The sequence below is a fragment of the Etheostoma spectabile genome, chromosome 11, assembly GCF_008692095.1.
Source record: "Etheostoma spectabile isolate EspeVRDwgs_2016 chromosome 11, UIUC_Espe_1.0, whole genome shotgun sequence".
Classification (NCBI taxonomy): domain Eukaryota; kingdom Metazoa; phylum Chordata; class Actinopteri; order Perciformes; family Percidae; genus Etheostoma; species Etheostoma spectabile.
In genome coordinates this window covers 6,474,142-6,486,392 of record NC_045743.1, presented here as the reverse complement: position 1 = coordinate 6,486,392, position 12,251 = coordinate 6,474,142, and the positions used below count along the sequence as shown (strand labels likewise).

At 37.7% G+C, this 12,251-nt stretch overlaps 2 protein-coding genes across 2 annotated transcripts; both read right to left on the bottom strand.

Annotated features, from left to right (window-relative positions):
* Positions 1-48: 48 nt before the first annotated feature.
* LOC116698295 (uncharacterized) lies at positions 49-2,937 on the bottom strand. Its single transcript, XM_032530132.1, has 5 exons — positions 2,780-2,937; positions 2,386-2,685; positions 2,192-2,279; positions 385-469; positions 49-249 (listed from the first exon to the last, which is right to left on the bottom strand). The coding sequence occupies exons 1-5, from the start codon at positions 2,856-2,858 to the stop codon at positions 124-126; spliced, it is 678 nt and encodes a 225-aa protein (XP_032386023.1). The 5' UTR covers positions 2,859-2,937; the 3' UTR covers positions 49-123.
* A 959-nt stretch (positions 2,938-3,896) lies between these two features.
* Positions 3,897-8,017, bottom strand: LOC116698296 (uncharacterized). Its single transcript, XM_032530133.1, has 5 exons — positions 7,888-8,017; positions 7,469-7,786; positions 7,275-7,362; positions 5,286-5,352; positions 3,897-5,179 (listed from the first exon to the last, which is right to left on the bottom strand). The coding sequence occupies exons 1-5, from the start codon at positions 7,961-7,963 to the stop codon at positions 5,084-5,086; spliced, it is 645 nt and encodes a 214-aa protein (XP_032386024.1). The 5' UTR covers positions 7,964-8,017; the 3' UTR covers positions 3,897-5,083.
* Between the last annotated feature and the right edge of the window lie 4,234 nt (positions 8,018-12,251).

The window sequence follows — 12,251 nt, the reverse complement described above, 5'->3', positions numbered from 1 at the left end:
TAAAAGAAGTAAAGGGAACCAGCATGTGACGGCTGCACTTTTTTTTTTACATGGGTCACCAAGGAGGGCAGTTGCCATCATCAAATGTGTTGTCTCTCTTCTGTTCAACACACCTCTTGTTTGCTATTCAGCTTTATACTGAACATCATGCTTGTCAGGATTGAGTTGAGCCTCTAGACGAACCGACTCCCTCTGTCTGGGCTGTGTTGTGTATTCTGCACAACTTTGGGAAGGAGCAGGAGGAGCCACCTGTATAGACAGAAAGTGGAAATTAACTCACTATAACTCCAAGACACAAAAGAGCAGATCAATTTGGATAGATTGCTGAGAAATGCTTTATGAGGCATGAGATCAACATAATTTGAGTAAAAACAAAGTTCTAACCTCTTTTCCAAACTGAACACGAAACTGAGCGTAGCTCAAGGCCCAGCTTTCTTGGTCCTGGTTTGGGGTCTTGGTCCAATTTTTTCTGCAGGGATACATTGTGACCAGTAATGAGAACCCTCATAACCTTCCAATTGTTTTAGACACATAATTACATAAGGCAAAGTTGATAATTTGATTGATGCTTTCATTTGAGATCTGCTCTTTTACTTAACTGTTTTGTCTCTCTCCATTAGTTTCTGCTTTTGTCCCTCTCTCTGATCTTGTCTCATCTTACTCACCCTGTTCTTCATCTCTCAGACTTCTTTCTCTAATTTCTGATTCCCAAATTCCCTTTTTTCCTTTCAGTCTCTTCTGCCTCTGACTCTACTCGCCTCTTTTATCCCTATCCTTTTGAATTGAATTGAATTGAAAGCCTTTATTGTCATTGTACCAGTATAATGACATTTGGAGAGCAACTCTCTAAAAGTGCACACATTAATAACACATACATAAATATACAATACATTAGTGCAAGTCTGAGTGTAGGTTGAGTATGGTGACAGCTTTGGGACATAATCTATCCCTGAGTCTATTTGTTCTGGCCCGTATTGATTTTCTGTGTTCTGCTTCGTTTTATAAAAATTTGCTGCTAAAAAGCTAGAGACAGCTGCACTTTTATTCTGTCTTTTAATTTTCATTTTCTCAGATCAGAAGCCCAATCAAGCTGCATTGACCTACAGTAGTCGAGATAATCTCTTGGTTAAAATCTGTCAGTTTTATGTGGCTAAGATTTTCCCATTCCAACAGTCAAGCATGCAGCCTGTTTGAAGCCTGTGTGAAGACTCGTGTATCTGTTCAATAATGCACTGTCAAGTTTCCAACATTCTCTAAAGTTTGTTTACTGGACGGGATCTCTTTCTCATGTCAGCAAGAATCTCTATTTTAGAATGGAGCAAATGTAACACAACCCAATTTCCCCGCAGGGATCAATAAAGCATTTCTGATTTTGATATTACAGCATACACCCTTTTATTGCAAATCAATCTTGTTTTAATGAGATAAGTATCTTTGTCTTATTATAATAAGTAGAAACATCTCTTGAGAAAGTTTTGCAACATAACAATATAAAGAACATGACAAAACAATATGACACACGGTTATAAAATATTAAATAATAAAAGGGAAATCTTGTTTAAATATAACTTGTAAAGTTCCTTTTGTATCTTGCTAAAAGGAGAAAATTATAAACTAAAAAAAATGTTTTGTCATAGTGGCAACAATAGACCCGTATCACGGCAGACCTTTTGACTTGTTGAAGCAGGAGAAGTAAAGGTGAAATGAATAACATGATGGCTGGATTCCATTTAGTTAAGCCAGCCCCGGGCTCCGGTATTGTGTGTGCATTGACTGGCACGACTTACTGGGCCATGATGTAATAGATCTATCTATCTCGCTTATCTTCCTACTTTGACACTTCAAAATGTCTGCCATAGAAAGGGTCTCTATGTCCCAGTAAACCATTAAAGTCATCTAAAATTACCATGATGCAATGGAAACAGTTTTTTATTTTATTTAAATTGGATAAACAATAGTATACTGTGTGAAATATATTTAGTAGAAAATACATAAATGTGTTACAAAGCAACTAGGGCTGCACTTCGGATACATAACGACAAATGGGGTCGGGTGGAGGAAGTCCTTATGAGCGAAGATAAAGAAAAGGCACATGAATTAGTTTGAACTGTTCCAAAATAAAGCAAATACACTATATCAATTTTATAATTACAATTTGCACACACAGCACAAAATGAAAACTATCACTCACCTGTAGAGGCAGACAGCTGAAGTGAAGACACATAGTAATCCAGTTACAGCTGTGAGTATGTGTAGAAAAGACCACAATGGACTGATTTCTGCACAAAATCAGATGTGAATTAATTTAAGCAGCATGCAGTTTGAGCTTCAAAATACACTACGGCTGGTAAAGAGATGATGATCCCTGTTTTGTACCCTACGTACCTTCAGGTTCCCTAGACACCGTTAAATTCCACTTGATAGTCCAGGAACCTCTTTTGTCAAAAATATCACATTTATATAGTCCTGTATCATCATACTGAACACTAGAAATATTCAGCTTTGTAGGTAGGTTTACGTCTATATTGTGAGAGGTGAAATTTGAAAAAGTCATATTGAGGAAGACTAGATAAGAAAAAACAAATCTGCCTTTGGTCCAGGTGATTTGTGTTGCATTTGTCGTTGATATGTTGCAAGTGAGGATGACGGGGTCTCCCCTGGACACCAGCATGTTCCTGTGCTCAACTGTGCCTGAAGGAAACAATCAATATTAAAGGAAATCTGTAAGTAAATCTATAAGATTGCATCTTAAACATAAACAAGCAAATGTCCACTGTACCTGCAAAGACTTGGCACATAATTAATACTTGAAAGGAGAGCAGAGCTGCTTGGTTCAGGCTGAACATAATGGCCATCATTAAGACGGAAACTTCATCATCATTTTGTACATGTATTTGTGGAGGAGGCGCAGAGAAAAGGAAGTGGTTAGCTGCTGTTTGGCTCCTCAGACCTAAGGTGCAAAGTGTACATTTAGAGCATGTTGAAAATAAAAATCACATACCGTAACAATAATTTAATTGTTCATCATTAAAATGCGCATAACAGACATGTTCAACTGCAGGAAAAGCACCGCTCATGTCAACATGTCAACTACTTTTTGATGCTTGTATAAGAAACAGAATACCCTGAACTAATAAAGGAGCAGTTGCTCAGTGGAGTACATATGCATTGCCCCAGAAGGGTCAACAGCTTCTACTTAAGGCATTCTTCACTATTTTGACCACAACACACTTTGACACTATTACAAGAACAAGAACTTACTTTACAATTACAAAATATCCTGTCCGTGAGTAAAACAGCAGAGCAACACACACTCAGAGATGTCCTCCTCTGGAATAATTGAACATAAAACTCTACTTGACTGTAGTCTCTTAACCCTTGTGCTGTCTTCATGTCAAAATTGAAAATCAACACTTTTGTTGACACTTTTAATTGATGTTTTTAACTTTTTCTCACATATTTGTCCCATTTTTCAACACTTTTGACACTCAACAATAACTTATTAACTTTAGTTTTAGAGTTATTTTTGGAATCTAAGTTCAATAAACCTAATTTATGGGAAATTAAACCTAATATTTGAGTTAGAAAAACAAAAAATTAGGAATTATTTAGACAAAAATTAAAGGAATGGATGTTGATAGATAAACACAGACTGGAATATGTCAACTTTTACTTAAAACTATTTCAAAACCAAATGAAAAATTTAATAGGACACCCCAAAATTAATGAAAGTAGATATTTGTATTTGCCAATGTGTGTTGTGTGGAATCAATCATATTTTGGGGGGGAATTAAAAAAAAAACATGAGGGTTAATGCAATTTATTGTAATTTAAAATACACCATGTAATTCCATCACAGAACAGCAGGGGGCATGGAGCCCAGTGGAAGCCTGTTGAGTTGAGATTCCTTTGTTCTCATTACAGCAAACATTGACATTGACAGACATGAAAACATTCAACACAGCATACAACTCATAAACAGTGTTGGGCAAGTTAGTTCCAAAATGTAATATAGATTTCTAGTTACTGTCATTTTTGAGTAACTAGTTGTATTACAATATTACTGTCTCTAAATTGTAATGTGTTACACTACTTTTGCATTGCTTTTGAGTTACTTTCACCAAAATAACACCGGGAGTTTGTCTCGGCAGCTAGCCTGTGAATTTCCCTACTGGATCAATAAAATCTCCTCTTTATCCACTTTAATACATCATATTTAATTTATAATAATTTGTAAAATGTGTATGAATATGTAAAGCAAAGCTATACAAATAGATAATTAAAACGTAGAATAGGCAAGTAGGTGAAAATGAAAATACTCAATTAAAACTACCTTACAGTTGTATTGAAGTACAGAATTGTTGTAAAATGTTTGTAAAGTACTTGAATAAAAAATTAAAGTTGTTCAGTTTAAAACTAAGGTAGTCTAAAGGAAACGGTCAATTGTAGTGTGATTAAAACTCACTATTTAAATGATTTACAGTACTTGATTTACAGCTGATATGTGAAAAGGTACATAACCTTATTTAACAGGAACTTAGTTTTACTGCGAACGTCACAGAAAGTGCTTTTATTTTGAAGCAACCTACACGGAAGTTGTCTGCTGTGTACTCTTGCTAGCTTACCTAGACAAATGTGGGACGCTAGATGCAAAACATGTTTGTCGAGCTTAAGTTGCTCATTTTCCAAGTTGTAAAACTGCAACACGTTGATCAAACGGTCTCAGTAAAAGACACGGTCGTCTTTCGAAGCCATTCCACTACAGACACAGTTCCTCTCCACGGCTGATAAAATGCAATGATATTATATATACGATAGTATGTGTAACAAGCCTCAGCGTTACTTCCCGACATGTTTCTATCTGTCAGCCGCTCGGACACACTGCTGTCCGCGCTGACGTCACCTGATGGGACTTTCTTTTACTGTCCATGGTTGGGACACAGATGTTGTCCGTTCCGTCTCTGGCTCTGACCACGGGGACAGAGGCGGGGCAGCACCTCGCTTCAACGCAGCGTCATAACTCCTGAAAATAATATCCATCTCGCAAATGTTGTATTTTTCATTTAAATGCCTTGTCAGCTGACTAGAGACCGTAGATTGAATTGAGCCTCTCCATGTACTGACTCCTGCCCATGAAAGATCTACCGTCTGTGACACCCTGCGGCTGAGGGAGACCCACCTACAGAAATAGGAAGTAAAAAAAATAAAGTTCATCGCTGTCTCAGAGAATAAATACAAAAAGAAGAGACATGTGAGTGTGTCAAAGATGACAAAGATCCTCTGACCTCTTCTGACTGAAGATCCAACTGCTCCTGGACTGGGTTCTGGTTTGGTGTCCTGGCCCTGAGTTTTCTGTAGTGATAAACTTCAAAAGGTAAGCACAAGAACGATGCACTGAAAGTCTTCTAATGGCAATTTATCCACAAACAGTTATGGAAGGAGTACTCAGATGTGAGTAATACATCCTATACTGTTTGACAACATCAGGTTGCTGTGCTCTTGAATAGAATTGCTGTTTGAGTATGTATATATTGTGTATATATTAGTGCGTATATTTCTGTTTTGGTTGATATGTATGTGTAAGCACAGTGTGAGTAACGATGCTCCAAAGACAAATTCCTCGTTTGTGTACTCATACCTGGCGAATAAAGCTGATTCTGATTGCTGGCCAATCATGACAAATGTAGCAAAGGGCAATAATGTGTCTTTACCTTTGTGGAGACATTCTACTAGTTTTTTTTATTTGTGTAACAAAAAGATTACTGACTCCTGTAAACTTTGTAAACACGTTTTTTTTTTTACTATCTATTTATTTTATTTTATAGTGATTACAATTATAGGCTTACATTCACTATCATGTGGTCATGCTTTTGTATGACAACAATGCTTTTGTTGGAAATGCTTTAATTTAAGCAATAGTTTGCTTAAATTGCATCAGCTGTCAAGTCTTTATAGTTATTCTGTTTGCATGAATCTTGACATCATAACATACAAACAGTCTCTGTGCAGCTTCACTAAAGATAGATGCATCAAAGCTCATGCACGTGTTCAGAAAGGCTAACTACAGACTAAGCTCCGTAGCAACCGCGTCCCTAGCCAGGATTTTAGGGCCCCGTCCACAAAAGTCCAAAATACATTATTCAAATGTTTTGAGTTTTTACATTTCTTTTTTTCTTTTGCTTAATTTTAGTCATATTTTATGTTGAAATGTGTACATTTATTTTCCCAGCATTAAGGTCTAAATGTTTCAAAACCTTCAACACGGCCAGGCATGAAACTGACGGTGGAGAAATACTGATAATCAGATGGCTGGGTATCAAATCTCCAACTTCAATCCTTAATCAAAATGTCCATAGCGCAGAGTAGTGAAAAGTGCTTCAAAAGTCGATGTTGAAAGCTTTGTCAGCTCTTTGTCAGCTTTTCGACTTATTCTTTGATTAGATATTTCCTGATTTAGTTTGGGAAATATCTCTAACCTTAGCGTATATCTTATGTAGGCAAAGCCTTTTATTCAACACTGCTGCATTGAGCAGTTTGATATGTTTTGTAGGAGCAACGTGATCACAGATTGGTTCTGGTTAAGGCATGGCAAACACGTTCTGTACAGTCTGAATTCATAGATTTTTGGTTCAAGTAAGTATAGAGGCTGTTGCAGTAATCCAGGCGGGATGAGATGGAGGTATGTAAAATTGTCTCAGTGTCTTTAAAAGTTAAGTTGGATCATATAGATATTTTTTCATATTTTAAGATAATAAAAATATGTTTGCACCAGTTTTGTGGAGTGCCACTCAAACTGTCAAACGAGGCTTGATGTTGTCTAATAGGGGACGAGTTGTAGCAGAATTTGTTCTGCTATGTGCTGGGAACCTATGACATAGATCTCTGTTTTGACATTCCAAGGTCTGTGTATCTAACAAGCAGGAACATCTGCTTATCATCAGCATACAAATGAAAAGAGCCACCTTGTCTATGAGTCACGGGCCCAAGAGGTAGGATGATACATAGGGGTGAGTCAGAAATTATCATTTGTTTGTAATTTACGTTAACTGACACTTTTGCTGTTGCTGCTATGCTGCTACTGTAACAACAGAATTTCCCCGTCGTGGGATAAATAAAGTATAATCTAATCTAATCTTTTAATACATACACACACAATATCTGGGATTTAGCTCTATACTAAAATCAACCTAAGTTCCTAGTCCAGAAAACTGCTCTGCAGCAGGGAAGAGTCAAATCAATTTGTACAAACTCAATGCTTAAAAGGTACCACTCACCTGTAGAGGCAGACAGCTGAAGTGAAGACACATAGTAATCCAGTTACAGCTGTGAGTATGTGTAGAAAAGACCACAATGGACTGATTTCTGCACAAAATCAGATGTGAATTAATTTAAGCAGCATGCAGTTTGAGCTTCAAAATACACTACGGCTGGTAAAGAGATGAGGATCCCTGTTTTGTACCCTACGTACCTTCAGGTTCCCTAGACACCGTTAAATTCCACTTGATAGTCCAGGAACCTCTTTTGTCAGAAATATCACATTTATATAGTCCTGTATCATCATACTGAACATTAGAAATATTCAGCTTTGTAGGTAGGTTTACGTCTATATTGTGAAAGGTGAAATTTGAAAAAGTCAAATTGAGGAAGACTACATAAGAAAAAACAAATCTGCCTTTGGTCCAGGTGATTTGTGTTGCATTTGTCGTTGATATGTTGCAAGTGAGGATGACGGGGTCTCCCCTGGACACCAGCATGTTCCTGTGCTCAACTGTGCCTGAAAGAATCTCTAACATTGAGGGAAACAATCAATCAATATACAATTAAATTAAATACAAAAATGAATTGAATCAACAGAAAATGCATCACAACCACAACTGTTCACTGTACCTGCAAAGACCTGACACATAACATATAGTCGAACGGCGAGCAGAGCTGCTTGGTCTCGGTTGAACATAATGACCATCAGACACAGAATGAAATTTCAACATCAGCGCTGAGATGTATTTGTGGAGGAGGCGCAAAGAAGAGGAAGTGGTTTGTTGCTAGTTAGTTAGCTGATTTGGCTGCTCAGAACCAATGCACATGTTGGTCTTTTTGCAGTATAAAGTTGTGCCGCGTGTATGCAGTTGGATGTCATAAGGTTGGAATTGAGACCTGAAACTTGCTCCTTCTTGAAGGTCATGTAATAAAAGGAAATGAAAAATGCACATACATGTGCAATGTTCAACTGCAGGAAAACCTTTTTTGCATAGTGCTGAACACACTTTAGCCACATAATGACCATAGAGGAGTGAGCTTTCACATTTATCATGTTTGGAGGCTCTGATCTAGTTCTATGTAATATAATACAACAAATATTGCACTGCACTATAAGTGTGAAACCACAAACCGTAAGCATCAAAAGACTTTCAGACACAGGCCCTCTCTAAGAAGCCGTTTTGACATGTCACTGTAGGAAAAACACCCTGACTCTCCTGTTCGTTGTGTTGCTCTTGCTATTTTGGGATATAAAGTCTAATATGCAATACATAACTATAATTTAACTGAAACTACTATAACTGCTAACTGAAAACTCCTGTGTGGGCCTTAAAAGTCATAATGATTCAAGTAACAAAAAGTGCACTCTCTGTAGTTACCTTATTGCAAATGTCACATGAAAAACCGTACCGTGGCAAAAAGTGACGTTTAAAAGTAAATAGCTGTGTGTGTCATTTTTTATTTGATCATAATTATGTATCATTTCATCCTTTTACAATAGAAAATTACATTTTACATGAATTAATTTATAATTCACTGAATTTTCTTAATTTAAGCTTTTATTTAACTTACATCATGCTGCATTTTAATTGTATTTAAAGTATTGGAATTTGCTTAAAAATAGACTTGATATTAACTTCTGGTTTTAAGCTCCTTGATGCAATTGATGTTTTTAGGAATATATATATATACATCCACCGCCCACACACTCAAAGGCTTCACAAAGACAACTCTTATTTCCTTATTTCTGCCCAGAGACACTCTCCACGTAGTCAGTTGTCAAGAACAAAAAGCAACAGGAAACTTGCACGTAGAGGTTTTCGATCCGTCAGGTGACACATGCAGAAAAATTATTTTCAGATTGTCATTTAATTGCCAGGAAGTGTTGCATATAGCATACTAAACACTGGGCTGTGCATGCCCCAGTCTTTCAAAGCAGAGTTGATTATGTATGGGGAGAGGGAAAGCAGTGGTGGAGGTGAGTAACGAGTAAAAAGCTGAGGGCTTTGAAGCAGTGAATGGTGAGGAAGTGCTTTAGTTGTACTGTGTACCAGCAGGGGCGGCTGTAATCACCTTATTCCTATACTTCTCCTCACATGAGCAAAGAAGTAGGTCGACATGTTCAGAATAATTATGCATGTCTATATACCTATGGGGTACAAATATTCTTATAGAGTATAATTTATTTCTCCTTTTCTGTAAAAGACTCAATTGTTTTCCATAGTCTTGTTTTCCCTCACTGTACATTTAAATGCCAGTAAGAACTGGTAGAACAATGGAATTACACTGTAAATTGTGTGATGTATAATAAAAGGTTACTGTGTAAGATTTTTCACTGTCATCTCTCTCTCTCTCTCTCTCTCTCTCTCTCTCTCTCTCTCTCTCTCTCTCTCTCTATCTCTCACTGTCTCTCTCAGTCTTAAAGCTGAGTTGATTATAGGATGAAGCTCAATTTAAAGGTCACAGGTTGACAAAGGGCTGCAAAGGTCAGCCAGAAGAAAAAAAACGTAAGCCTCTTCAATTCATTTGAGGATGTGTGTGTGTGTGTGTGTGTGTGTGTGTGTGTGTGTGTGTGTGTGTGTGTGTGTGTGTGTGTGTGTGTGTGTGTGTGTGTGTGTGTGTGTGTGTGATGGAACATCAGTGTTTATAGATGTTTCACGTCTGCTGTAATACCTGTGCTGGTTTGCACCATATACTGTATACACTTGACCCCTCCCACTTTGTATACCCTGTGGAGCATATATGTGTTTCATGTTGCAGTATGAGTTTGTATATATAGTTTGTGTGTGTGTGAGTGTGTGTGTGTGTGCAATGTATATACTGAAGGGTTTTCTTTATTTTTTTCGTTTAGGCGCTCTTGACCATATTTACTAGAGACTGAGTGAGAAGAGGCCAGGCTAACAAGCACAAAAAGACAACACTGCTTTTCAACAACAACATATGTTATATATGTAGATATTTGCAACCGGGAAATCATGAGGGCAGAGCAATATTGTGAGCACTACAGAGTAAAACCTTAAGCATAAGCATGATCATATTATCAGATTCTGTGGGGCCCTCCCACACACAAATGCACCTACTTCAAGAACCCTCAAACCTCACACACACACACACACACACACACTCACTCACACACACACACACACTCATCTTTGAATTACACTTCTGCAGGCCTTGGAAAAAAAACAACGTGATTTAAAAATAAAAAAATTGAAGGTGTATGCATGCGTTTGCTTGTGTGTTTTTGCCTGCAAGTGTGTGTATGTGTGTGATTCTGTGATCGTGGCTCTGACCCTTTCAGGCATTGATGGATGTTTGTGAATATTTGAGATGCCTCTCGGAAAGCCCCTGGCAGAACACGGGAGACATCAGAGGACCAAATGCCTCTGTTCTCCATTCTGAATACTGTATGATTCGCTTGTATGTATGTGCACAGTGCATGAATTTAAATCAGGGTAGCAGAGAGCAGTTTTACTCCGACGGCTTGGAGAATATTTATTGTTTGTTGGACGTTACAGCAAGAGGAGAGATTAAACAGTTTGTCTGATTAAGTATTCATCTCCTCTAAGCTGCTTGCAGAACATGGTGAAAGCAAATCGGCTGTAAATGTGCATTCTTTTTGGAGTCTGTGTTTAATATTTCACACATATCTGTATGTGCTTGTGAGGCAAAGAGTAAGAGAAAGCAGATGACAGGATGAACCATATCTACACTTTTGCATTACATATCAATCCACCTGCTCCTAAAAACATTTTGTTTTGCATCTTTTACAATTGATTTATTTATTTACTAATAAATGTATTATATAATAATATACAATATTTATTTATTTTGATGGATGTGGACATGAATAGGAAAAAAGGTAAAGTCCGCGTAAGTGGTTAGGAACAGAAACATTTACTGCTGATTTTACACATACACACGTGCAAAGCACAGGAGACCATAGACCAGGGTTTGCATTGGGAGTTGCACGTGGTTAAGTTCAGGCAAGATTGTGGTTTCAGTTAAGTGTTCATGAAACCAGTATCTTGTGCTTCAACTTACTTTAGACTTTTTCAAAATGTAACCAAGATGACAACCTGTCCCTTACCGTAACCTTGTGCGGTGAGTATAGAAATAAAACAGTGAAACACAGTAATCACACTGCAGTTGCTGCAAGCAGATATTGCATTGCAAAAACGAAGGGAAAACTAATAAAATGGGTCATCAGTAAACACTTACAATACTGTGTGTTAAAAAGAATACTCCACAGACTTAGATTTCATTCTGTAACATTGTTGAACAGTTAGAAAAAAGGATCTTGATGCAGCAGAACAAGAAATATAGCCTTTCTCATTCCAAGCATCTGTTCTGTGATACAGCTTATGTTGTATTTACCAAACCTGCAGTTCATCGGGAAACACAGCCTTTCCCACTATACCGTAAATTGCGCGCAAAACGCGCAATTGAGCGAAAGCGTTAAGTATTTGTGCTATGATACGACTGAGTGCAGACTGCGGTACTACCACTGCTGATGACTGTTTGAAATGATCCTGATGCCAATGTTGTAATGTAGCGAGGAGTTTAACAACTGCTTGAATGGAATGTGAACGCTGAGTCGGAGATTCATTGTCATCTTTGATTTATTCCAGTAACTGTAATGGCTGCTTAATCTGTAACTCAATGATTTTGTGTTCACTTAACTGAAAAAGTATGATCGACCTGGCAAAAAACTTTTCAGCTTGTCTACTTGGCCTATGGCTTCATCTCGCTCGGATTACTGCTGCCATTTCACCAGGGGGCATATGCGAGGAAACCCGCTTGCAGCAGGTTTACACCTGCTTTTAAGAGGTGGAGAATTTGCACAGCAAAATAGAGGCGCGCTTTCACTTGCAGTTTTTATATTTGACACAGAACACACACTAGGTACACTTTACGCTTCCCCTCCCATCTCTATATGGGAAACTCCCACTTTCCCCTTCACCCTCCCATTAATGCATATGCATGACACGGAA